The sequence below is a fragment of the Hyperoodon ampullatus genome (assembly GCF_949752795.1).
Source record: "Hyperoodon ampullatus genome assembly, contig: scaffold_482, whole genome shotgun sequence".
NCBI lineage: Eukaryota > Metazoa > Chordata > Mammalia > Artiodactyla > Ziphiidae > Hyperoodon > Hyperoodon ampullatus.
Window position 1 is genome coordinate 124571 of NW_027640854.1, and position 12199 is coordinate 136769.

A 12199-nucleotide genomic window follows, 5' to 3' on the forward strand; every position below is an offset into this window, starting at 1 on the left:
TTTTGCCCCAAGGCTACTAAGTTGGGGTGGGGGTGGGGGGTGGGAGCTGAGGCTGCAGAGTGCTCTAAACTGTGTTGCTAATTACTTCTCGCCACCTCTTTGTGCTTGAGGGCACGGGGTACGGAGTAGGAAAGGGCTGGGGAAGGGCAGAATTCTCAGCTTCACTATTACTCCAGGCTCATGGGGCTCTGGGGCCGGTGAGCAGATGGTAGGGGCGCCCCTCGTGGATTTTAACCTACAAAGTGGTCCAGGGAGCTGCTCCATCTTGAGTGGCTTGCTCACAGTGTGAGCCCACTCTGTTAGGAGTTGTGCTGGCCAGAAACACCACTTATTATCTTAGAGCTCAGACCCTCCAGGGTGAGGGTCCTGTCAGGGCTTCTGCGGGTGACTGTGAGTTCTGCGTGGGGAAATCCAGGGAGATCTAATGGAACCCTGGCCGTGTGGAGGTGTGCAGGGCAGAGCCAGCCCGGCCAGAGGCGGTATCCCCGCCTCTCTGCAGCACCTCTTGACGTGCCTTCGTTCTTTTCTGCAGTAACAGGCAGCTCTGGCTTAAATACTGTTCGTTTTTTCTGGGCCCTGACTTAGGCCCCAAATTACGTTTCATATTTTTGCCCCTTCCCTTCTCTGATATCATCCTAGATGGTTTACAAAGAAGAAGTTATGCTGTATATATAAGGTCTGATTAATACAAATAACTTCCTACCTTGTAATTTTCATGCAGTAATTTAAACCAAACCTCAAATTTCCACAGCATTTCTGAACCGTGGATAGTTCAGGGGGCTTAGTTGTGGGTAGTTAAGGGGACTCCTGACAAGTGACAAAAGTCCCTCAAGCCCCTCTCTACCAAAGTGACAGCAGACTAAGGTAGGGAAGTTTTTCAAATTGAAATGCCCAGGCAGAATCTCCGGAAGATGGGGCCCAGATATAAATACATATATATAAATATATAAAAGCTCTTTGGGTGATCCAATTTGCAGCTAAGGTTGCAAATCAGTGTTTTAGAAAGTCTTTCAAAAAAGATTGAGACTCAGGGGTTTCTAATGAAATCCTATGGGAGGTTTCAATTGTACTATGTCAAAAATTTCTTTAACTAAAATGGAGATTTTGTAATAGTGGAATATCCCAAGGTATTTTTCTTTTTATTGAAGTATAGTTGATTTACAGTGTTGTGTTAATTTTTGCTATACAGCAAAGTGATTCAGTTATATATATATATTCATTTTAGTATTCTTTTCCATTACGGTTTATCATAGGATACTGAATATAGTTCTCTGTGCTATACAGTAGGACATATATTTATGTCATTTATCCATTCCATATATAATAGCTTATATCTGCTAAACCCAATCTCCCACTCCTTCATCTCCCAAGCCCCTCCCCCTTGGCAACAACAAGTCTGTTCTCTATGTCCATGAGTCTGTTTCTCTTTCATAAATAGGTTTATTTGTGTCATATTTTACATTCCACATATAAGTGATATCATATCGTATCTGTCTTTCTTTTTCTGACTTACTTCACTTAGTATGATAATCTCTAGTTGCATCCATGTTGTTGCAAATGGCATTATTTTGGGGGTTTTTTATGGTTGAGTAGTATTCCTTTGTATATGTGTACCACATCTTCTTTATCCATTCATCTGTTGATGGACATTTAGGTTGTTTCCATGTCTTGGCTATTGTGATTAGTGCTGCTATGAAAATAGAGGAGCATGTATCTTTTTGGATTAGAGTTTTTTATGGATATATGCCCAGGAGTAGGATTGCTGGATCATATGGCAATTCTATTTTTAGTTTGCTGAGGAACCTCTATACTGTTTTCCATAGTGCCTCTACCAACTTACTTTCTCACCAACAATGTAGGAGGGTTCCCTTTTCTCCACACCCTCTCTGGCATTTATTATTTGTAGAGTTTTTAATGATGGCCATTCTCACCAGTGTGAGGTGGTACTTCATTGTGGTTTTGATTTGCATTTCTCTGATAATTAGCAAAGTTGAGCATCTTTTCATGTGCCTATTGGCCATTTGTATTTCTTCTTTGGAAATGTCTATTTGGGTCTTCTGCCCATTTTTTGATTGGGTTGTTTGTTTTTTTGTTGTTGAGTTGTATGAGCTGTTTGTATATTTTGTAAATTAAGCCCTTGTCAATTGCATCATTTACAGATACTTTTCTCCCATTCTGTAGGTTGTCTTTTCTTTCTTTCTTTTTTTTCTTTTTTTTAATGGTTTCCTTTGGTGTGCAAAAGCTTGTAAAGCTTTGATTAGGTCCCATTTGTTTCTTTTCATTTTTATTTCTATTGCCTTGGGAGACTGACCTAAGAAAACATTGGTATGATTTATGTCAGAGAATGTTTTGTCTAGGATCTGCTCTTTTTCTTTTGGCCATGCTGTGTGGCTTGCAGGATCTTAGTTCCCCGACCAGGGATCAAACCCATGCCCCTTGCAATGGAAGCGTGGAGTCCTAACCACTGGGATTCCAGGGAATTCCCTAGGATCTCTTCTAGGAGTTTTATGGTGTCATGTCTTATATTTAAGTCTTTAAGCTATTTTGAGTTTATTTTTGTGTATGGTGAGAGGGTGTGTTCTAACTTCATCGATTTACATGTGGCCATCCAACTTTCCCAACACCACTTGATGAAGAGACTCTTTCCCATTGTATATTCTTGCCTCCTGTGTCAAAGATTAATTGACCAAAGGTGTGTGGGTTTATTTCTGGGCTCTCTATTCTGTTCCATTGATCCATGTCTGTTTTTGTGCCAATACCATGCTGTTTTGATTACTATAGCTTTGTAGTATTGTCTGAAGCCTGGGAGGGCTATGCCTCCTGCTTTGTTCTTTTTCTTCAGGATTGGTTTAGCAATTCTGAGTCTTTTATGGTTCCATATAATTTTATGATTATTCTAGTTCTGTGAAAAGTGTCCTGGGTAATTTGATAGGGATTGCATTAAATCTGTAGGTTGCTTTGTGTAGTATGGGCATTTTAACAATATTAATTCTTCCAACCCAACAGCATGGGATATCTTTCCATTTCTTTGAATCATCTTCAATTTCCTTTATTAATGTTGGTTTTTTAAAATAAATTATTGGGTCTTCGTTGATGCACACAGACTTTCTCTAGTTGCAACAAGTGGGGGCTACTCTTCGTTGCGGTGCATAGGCTTCTCATTGCAGTGGCTTCTCTTGTTGTGGAGCACAGGCTCTAGGAGTGTGGGCTTCAGTAGTTGTGGCATGTGGGCTCAGTAGCTGTGGCTCACAGGCTCTAGAGTGCAGGCTCAGTAGTTGTGGCACATGGGCTTAATTGTTCCGCGGCATGTGAGATCTTCCTGGAGCCGGGCTTGAACCCATGTCCCCTGAATTGGCAGGTGGATTCTTAACCACTGCACCACCAGTGAAGTCCCTATTAATGTTTAATAGTTCTCAGCATATAAGTCTTTCATCTCCTTGGTCAGGTTTATTTTTAAGCATTTTATTTTTGGGGGTGCGATTTTGAAAACTATTGTTTTTTACATTCCCTTTCTGAGATGTCATTCTCAGTGTAAAAAAATGCAACTGATTTCTGTATGTTAATCTTGTATCCTGCTACCTTGCTGAATTTGTTTGTCAGCTCTGGTAGTTTTTGTGTGGCATCCTTAGGGTTGTCTATATATAGAATCATGTCATCTGCATATAATAACAATTTTACCTCTTCCCTTCCAATTTGGATACCTTTTATTTCTTTTTCTTATCTGATTGCTATGGCTAGGACTTCAAATACTATGTTGAATAGAAGAGGTGAGAGTGGGCATCCTTGTCTTGTTCCAGATTTTAGTGGGAAGGCTTTCAGCATTTCACTGTTGAGTATTATATTGGCTGTGGGTTTGTCATAAATAGCTTTTATTATGGTGAGATATGTTCCCTCTATACCCACTTTGGTAAGAGTTTTTTTATCGTGAATGGATGTTGAATTTTTTCAAATGCTTTTTCTGCATCTATTGAGATGATCATGTGGTTTTTGTCTTGTCTTTTGTTTATGTGGTATATAACACTGATTGATTTGCATATGTTGAACCATCCACATGAACTTGGGATGAATCCCACTTGTTTGTGGTGTTTGATCTTTTTCATGTGTTGTTGGATTTGGTTTGCTAATACATTGTTGAGAAATTTTGCATCTATATTCATCAAAGATATTGGCCTGTAATTTTCTTTTTTGGTGGTATCTTTGTCTGGTTTTGGTGTTAGGGTGGTGTTGGCTTCATAGAATGTCTTTGGGGGTATCCTCTCCTCTTCAGTTTTTTGGAAGAGTTTGAGAAGGATTGGCATAAGTTCTTCTTTGTATGTTTGGTAGAATTCACCTGTGAAGCCCTCTTGGACTTCACAGGGACTTCACACTTTGTAGGGAGTTATTTTTAAATTACAGATTCTATTTCACCTCTAGTGATCTGTCTGTTCAAATTATCTATTTCTTCTTGATACAGTTTTGGTGGGCTGTATGTTTCTAGAAACTTGTCCATTTCTTCTGGGTTGTTGAATTTGTTGGCATATAATTGTTCATAGTATTCCCTTATGGTTTTTTGTATTTCTGCAGTATTGGTTGTTATGTCTCCTTTTCCATTTCTTATTTTGTTTATTTGAGTTCTCTCTCTTTTCTTCTTGGTGAGCCTGGCCAGAGGTGTGTCAATCTTGTTTACCCTTTCAAAGAATCAGCTCTTGGTTTTATTGATTTTTTTTCTATTGTTATTTTAATCTCTGTTTTAGGGATCTTAGGCTAGGGAGTGCAAAGTGATGGCACTGACTGCCTGTGCAGGTCTCTCTCCATTCTAGCTGCTGCAAACCAGTTGCTGCATTCTCCTCTGAGGCTCCAAAGCTCCTCCTCTGTCCCAGCTGATCTCTTCACTGGTGAGGGGACTTCCCAGGGTGCAGGAACATTGCCTCTTTCACAGCTCCCTGCCAGGGGTTCAGGTCCCATCCCAATTCCTTTCTCACTTTCTTTTTTTTTTTTTTTTTTTTTTCTTTTGTCCTACCTGGTTACATGGAGATTTTCTTGCCCTTTCAGAGGTCTAAGGTCTTCTGCCAGCATTCAGTAGATATTCTGTTAGAACTGTTCCATATGTAGATGTATTTCTGATGCATTTGTGGGAGGCAGTGAGCTTCATGTCCTACTCCTCCACCATCTTGATCTCTCTCCCCAAGGTTCTTTGAGACAGGGGTCCCCAACCCCTGGGCCGCACAGCAGGAGGTGAGCGGCAGGCGAGCAAAGCTTCATCTGCTGCTCCCCATTGCTCACATTACCACCTGAACCATCCGTGTCCCCCTCCCGCCCCATCCGTGGAAAAATCGTCTTCCACAAAACTGGTCCCTGGTGCCAAAAAGGTTGGGGACTGCTGCTTTAAGACAGCAAACTATAGTCACTGTCAGATGTTCTTAAAATGGTCCTCAGGAAGTTTAAAAGAGAATTACCATATGATCCAGCAATTCACTGCTGGGTATATACCCAAAAGAATTTAAAGCAGGGACTCAAATGGATATCTGTACACTCATGTTCATAGCAGCAGCATTCACAATAGCCAATGCTGGAAGCAACCATGAATCTACTGATTTTTTGAATGGATGAACAAAAATGTAGTGTATACACACTGTTAATTAAACAAGGAGACCATTAGACGGTGGTGGTTCTAAAGTCTTGGCAGCCTACATAAGCAACCAAAACCTAGGCCTGGCAATATCTCAAGATTAAGAAATCAAAAGCAAAGGACAACAAATCACAAATAGCCAAGTGAGCTTTCCCAAATAATGCAACCACTTAAGCTATAGCCAGTCAAATAATCTCCTCGTCTTCCTTCTGGCTGTACTCTATAAAAAGAGCACTTTCACTTACATGTAGAATCTAAAAAACAAAACAAGTGAACAAACATAACAAAACAGAAACAGACTCACAGATACAGAGAACAAACTGGTGGTTGCCAGAGGGGAGGGGTGTGGGGGGATGGGTGAAAAGGTGAAGGAGATTAAGAGCTACACATTTCCAGTTATAAAATAAATGTCACAGGGATGTAATGTACAGCACAGGGAATATAGTCAATAATATTGTAATAACTTTATGGCAATTAGACGTGATCATTTTGTAATGTATAAAAATATCAAATCACTAGGTTGTGCACTGGAAACTAATAAAATATTGTAAGCTAATTATACGTCAATAAAAAAATTTTTAAATACAAAATAAATTTTAAAAAGAAAGGAACAATGTTTGATCTCTATTTCAGAAAAATAAGTGTACCTCATTTCATTTATTTTTAAATCTGACAGTAAAAGTCTTTTTTTTTTTAATTGAAGTATAGTTCATTTACAGTGTTGTGTTAGTTTCTGGTGAACAGCAAAGTGATTCAGTTATACATATCTTTTTCTTATTCTTTTCCATTATGGTTTATTATATGATATTGAATATAGTTCCCTGTGCTATACAGTAGGACCTTGTTGTTTATCTCTTTTGTATATAGTACTTTGTATCTGCTGATTCCAAACGCCTGATTTATCCCCCCTCCCCTTTCCCCTTTGGTAACCGTAAGTTTGTTTTCTGTGTCTGTGAGTCTGTTTCTGCTTTGTAAATAAGTTCATTTGTATCATATTGTAGATTCCACATATAAGTGGTATCATATGATATTTGTCTTTCTCTTTTTGACTTGCTTCACTTAGTATGGTAATCTTTAGTTGCATCCATGTTTTTGCAAATGGCATTATTTCATTCTTTTTTATGGCTGAGTAGTAATATTTTATGGCTGAGGTGTATATATGTACCACATCTTTATCCATTCATCCGTTGATGAACACTTAGGTTGCTCATGTCTTGGCTATTGTAAACGGTGCTGCTGTGAACATTGGTGTGCGTGTATCTTTTCTAATTAGAGTTTTCTCTGGATATATGACGGAGTGGGATTGCTGGATTATATGGCAACTCTTTTTTTTAGTTTTTTGAGGAATCTCCATACTGTTTTCCATAATGGGCGTACGAACTTACATTCCCTCCAACAGTGTAGGAGGGTTCCCTTTTCTCTACACCCTCTTTGGCATTTACTATTTGTAGAGTTTTTAATGATAGCCGTTTTGACCAGTGTGAGGTGATATGTCACTGTAGTTTTGATTTGCATTTCTCTAATAATTAACAATTTGAGCATCTTTTCATGTGCCTATTGGCCATCTGTATGTCTTCTTCGGAGAAATGTCTATTTAGGTCTTCTGCCCATTTTTTGATTGGGTTGTTTGCTTTTTTTTTTTTTTTTTTTTTCAGTACGCGGGCCTCTCACTGTTGTGGCCTCTCCCGTTGCGGAGCACAGGCTCCGGACGTGCAGGCCCAGCGGCCGTGGCTCATGGGCCCAGCCGCTCTGCGGCATGTGGGATCTTCCCAGACCGGGGCACGAACCCGTGTCCCCTGCATTGGCAGGCGGACTCTCAACCACTGCGCCACCAGGGAAGCCCTGTTTGCTTTTTTTTGTTATTGAGTTGTATGAACTGTTTGTATATTTTGTAAATTAAGCCCTTGTCAGTTGCATTACTTGCAGATATTTTCTCCCAGTCTGTAGGTTGTCTCTTTGTTTTGTTTATGGTTTCCTTTGCTGTAAGCTTGTAAGTTTAATTAGGTCTCGTTTGTTTATTTTTGCTTTTATTTCTATTGCCTTGGGAGACTGACCTAAGAAAATGTTGCTAGGATTTATGTCAGAGGATGTTTTGCATATGTTCTTTTCTAGAAGTGTTATGGTGTCATTTCTTATATTTAAATCTTTAAGCCATTTTGAGTTTATTTTTGTGTATAGTGTGAGGATGTGTTCTAACTTAATTGATTTACATGTGGCTGTCCAGCTTTCCCAACACCACTTGCTGAAGAGACTCTGACAGTAAAAGTCATTTTTTTCCTTAATAAATTTATTTATTTTTGGCTGCGTTGGGTCTTCGTTGCTGCACGTGGGCTCTTCGCTAATTGTGGCAAGCAGGGGCTACTCTTTGTTGCGGTGCACGGGCTTCTCTTTGCCGTGGCTTCTCTTGTTGCGGAGCACAGGCTCTAGGCGCATGGGCTTCAGTAGTTGTGGCACACAGGCTCTAGAGTGCAGGCTCAGTAGTTGTGGCACACGGGCTTAGTTGCTCCGCGGCATATGGGATCTTCTCCGACCAGGGCTTGAACCCGTGTCCCCTACACTGGCAGGCGGGTTCTTAACCACTGCACCACCAGGGAATTCCTAAAAGTCTTCATTGTTTCTGATTAGAAAATTAATACTTTAAACAATTCAAGCTATTAGAAATGTATAAGTTAGACAGTAAAGTTAGCCATAATCTCTCTACCTTCCCTAACATAACTACTGTTAACAAGTTGATTTATATTCTTCCAGACTTTCTTTGTGCACATGCCAGTATTAAAATATATATTTAATGGGTTCAGTTAAAAATATACCTTTTTTCCATGTTTGTACATATGAATCTACCTAAGCCTTTTTATGAACTTTCATTCCGTTATATGGATGTAACATAATTTGCTTAATGAGTGGCCTATTGTTAAACATTTGTATTGTTTTCATTTTCTTCTCTATTTCAATCAACTCTGCAATGAACATCCTGGTACTTCTGTCTTTGCCCACTTGTTTTAGTACAGGGGGAACTGCTAGATCTAAGAACATTCTCCACTGGCATTTAACTCAACACTAATTGTTACGGTTAGAATTACAACTGCTAGAATTCCACATGTAAACAAGAGCAAAAGAAGCTTCTCTGAGCCTTATGTCTGCTCATACTTTGTAGAAATATCAGCGAAGGCGGAAGTACAGCCTGTCTGCTGTGTTCCATTCGGCCACCATGTTGCAAGACGTTGGCGAGGCCATTCAGTTTGAAGTCAGCATTGGGAACTATGGCAACAAGTTTGACACGACCTGTAAGCCTTTGGCATCAAGCACTCAATACAGCCGTGCCGTGTTTGATGGTAAGACTGACACTGGCCATTCTCTCCTGTACACATTTACAGTAGGTACACCACAGGACGAGAAGCATGCAGTGTATTCTCCCTCTGGCAGCCATTATCCCCAGCATATGCTTAGTGGATCGGGAAAGGTTGAATGGGGAGGAGAGGTGGCTGGAGTTCAGGCACCTTCAAGAATGGTCAGACCCTAGAAGCTGCAGACCCTTGGCTGTACTCCAATGCCCCCTCCCATGCCCAACTTTAACACTTGCTGTGTTTTGTAAAGTCACAAGATGGCAACTAGCTGAACACTGAGTCTCCTCCCAAACAGCTCCTGCCCCAGCCCACCTCTGCCCTGCCAGGCCCCAAATCACTCTTAGATTGAGTAGTTGAAGTGGATGGAAAATCAAGCTTCTGGTCTTGGCTCAGTTACTTCCCAGCACTACGACCTTAGCCGTATCACTTCATTCTAACCCTCAGTTTCTTCATCTTCTCCAGAGTTGCCATGAAGATTAAATAGCTGTATTTGAACAAAGATAAATGAGAAACAGTCCCTGCTTTTAAGGAGCTTACATTCTAGTGTATAAAATAAATCATAATAGAAGGCAGAGTATGAGAGTGCCCTTATAAAGATATCGACAAATGGTTGGAGAGTATAGAGAAGGGAGAGAGAAATTCTGATCAAATGCCCCAATGGTTGTCGCCATAGTTTTTACCTAATTTTTGTACAAGTAGTGTTAAAATATAAAATGTGCTAGAAAATGTTGGCTAATAATTCTTAATTACTGTAAGGCTCTTAGTAATACCAAATTCCATGTATCTAGCTAAGGCTTTTAAAAAACCAGAAAATTCTTTTTTCTTGTCCCACTTCCAACAAAAATATTTATTTAGAATAACAGTTTTCATGGACAACACATATAGTCTAATCTCCTATGCTCTCTCTGTTTTCTTCTGCTGTGTTATGTAATCATCAGTGATGCTCAGACACATGGTCCTGAATCACCAAAAGATCCTGAGATCATTGTGCTAGGTTTACTAGGGTCTTGTAGAGATTTTCAAAGCAGGCTAAATGAATAAGAACTTTCTATTTATTCCTCAGTTGCTTAATTAAATAAAATGAAAGAAACAGACCACCCCAAACCACACCCCCAGGCCTATGATTACCCAAGCAGTCCAGTTTACACATCTTTTCAGTAAACGTGTTGTTTATTTTAAGTGTTCAGTGTTCACTGACCCTCAATGTTCTACACCAGGGAACTACTATTACTACTTGCCTTGGGCCCACACAAAGCCAGTTGTTACACTGACTTCATACTGGGAGGATATTAGTCATCGCCTGGATGCAGTGAACATGCTCCTAGTCAAGGCAGAACGGCTGGTGAGTTCATCTTTTCTGCATTTCCTTTTCACCAAACAGAGTGAATTATGTGTTACTTAGAATGCAGGTAAGGCCACTGTACCACAAGACCTCAGAATATAATGGTAAGCAAGATGAAAGCTATTTCTTTAGTAACAGCTGAGGTAGGTAATCCAAGGCTGGTATGGAAGTTCAGTGGTGTTAGGGACCCAGGCTTTTTCCCCCTTGTTGCTCTGCTATCACTAAGGAGTTGTCATAGTCTGCATGGTAGAGGCAGCTCGCCACTACCCCGACCCTTCAGCCTGAAGGGAGGGGAAAAGAGGGGGAGAAGATGACACAGGCCTTTTCCTTCAAGGGAAACACTCAGAAGTCACAGGCTTGATTTCTACTCATTTTCCACTGGCCAGAATCCAGTCATACAACCGCCTCTTAATACAAGGGAGTTGGGAAATACAGTCTTATGCCTGGGCAGGCATATGTCCAGGTGCAAGTTGTCTTACTGTGGAAAAGAGAGGATGGATGTTGAAGTAGGGGGACAACTCACAGTTTCTGCCACAATTTGTATGTGAAGTATGGTGTGCAGAGTGGTTCATTCCAGTAGAAACATGCAACCCTTAGAGTTTGCTATCAAAGCGGTAAGAATCTCTACTGTGGGAAGAAGTGGGCTCAGTGGACTTTCTTGTTTGGAGGTTGGAGGGGTTCCCTCTGGTGGGAACTTGCATAGATGTGATATCTTTGATTATCCTTCTAGTTGACATTGATGAGGAGAAGAAGAACATGGTTGGGATATTTCTAATTAAGTCAAAGATACTAAGTTATTTCTATCAGGTACTGGTAAAATCCATCTGGTATTAGTGTTTTGATTTCTACATTACATGAATACTAATTTTTCTAAGATCCAACCTGTCAGGGTCGGACCATGACGTTTGGGGGTCCTGGAATATACTTGTTCTAAGACCCCATGGCAAAATCTGAAAATATTGTTTTATGTTTTAAAGACAATATTGAAGGAGAATTATACATTTAACTTAAGCATAACTGTTTACATAACAGAGCTACAATTGATATGCATTGTGGTTGTGGTATTTTCCAATCTCCATCTCAAGGGACGTGGTAGAGAATTGGTCATACCTCTATTCTAATTATGTTTTGGGTGTTCTTCAGCATTTTTCATCTTTGTTCTTCATTGACCAAGCTGTCCTAATTCCATACTAATCTGGACAGGACAGTGGATTTCCATGATCAGACTTTCGGGGATCATGGTGGGCTCTCCCTCAACCTCTCTGTTGGCAGATGCTCAAAGTGATGCAATAATCTGTCCTGAGCTTACCTTGTACTTTCTGTAGCCTAACCCTGGAATCACCATTTCTCCAAGGAGCGCTGGTTCCTTTTAGTAGGAATGGAATGTGAAGGACAAGGTCTGGGTATTGGAGTGCTCACTACTACTGAGATGTCATTGCTTCTAGGCCTTCTCAGCAGACAAACTTGCATGAGAACACACATGTATATACATATGTATGTTTATTTCTATATCTCTCAGTATACTGAATGCAATGAGTTTATAAGGATAACCCCAATTCCATTGTAATATCATGGGGTTTATTCTAGTCCTCACTCTTTCTGTATTTACAACTCCCTTCTCCAACAGTGAGAAACCTGGCTTCCGTTTTCCTCGATATATTTGCCCATTAGTTTAATCCTAAAATCCATAGGTGAAGTACCGCAAAAAACAAAGCTATTTAGAGTTTGATATGTTTATGGTTCTTTCCTTCAAACTAAGGGAATATAGTAAAAACATTGTGCTCAAAAGTTACTTGGGTTACTTCAGTGTAGTTATGTTATTCATCTGAAATATAGTTAGGTTCACTTTTTTCTGTTTTACATTCCATTTTAGAGTTCCTTCCCCCATCCTTGTTGGTTTTTCTT

The 12199-nt window shown here is 40.1% G+C and overlaps 1 protein-coding gene across 1 annotated transcript in view; it reads left to right on the forward strand.

The window, feature by feature from the left end:
- The window catches only part of LOC307070017 (myoferlin), a gene marked incomplete at both ends in the record, with an annotated part of 138473 nt that overhangs the window by 81330 nt on the left and 44944 nt on the right, over positions 1–12199 (forward strand). Inside the window, 2 exons of the mRNA XM_079728635.1 lie at positions 8763–8940; positions 10170–10294. Coding sequence (XP_079584761.1) covers positions 8763–8940; positions 10170–10294 — 303 coding nt within the window. The remainder of the gene's footprint in view (positions 1–8762; positions 8941–10169; positions 10295–12199) is intronic.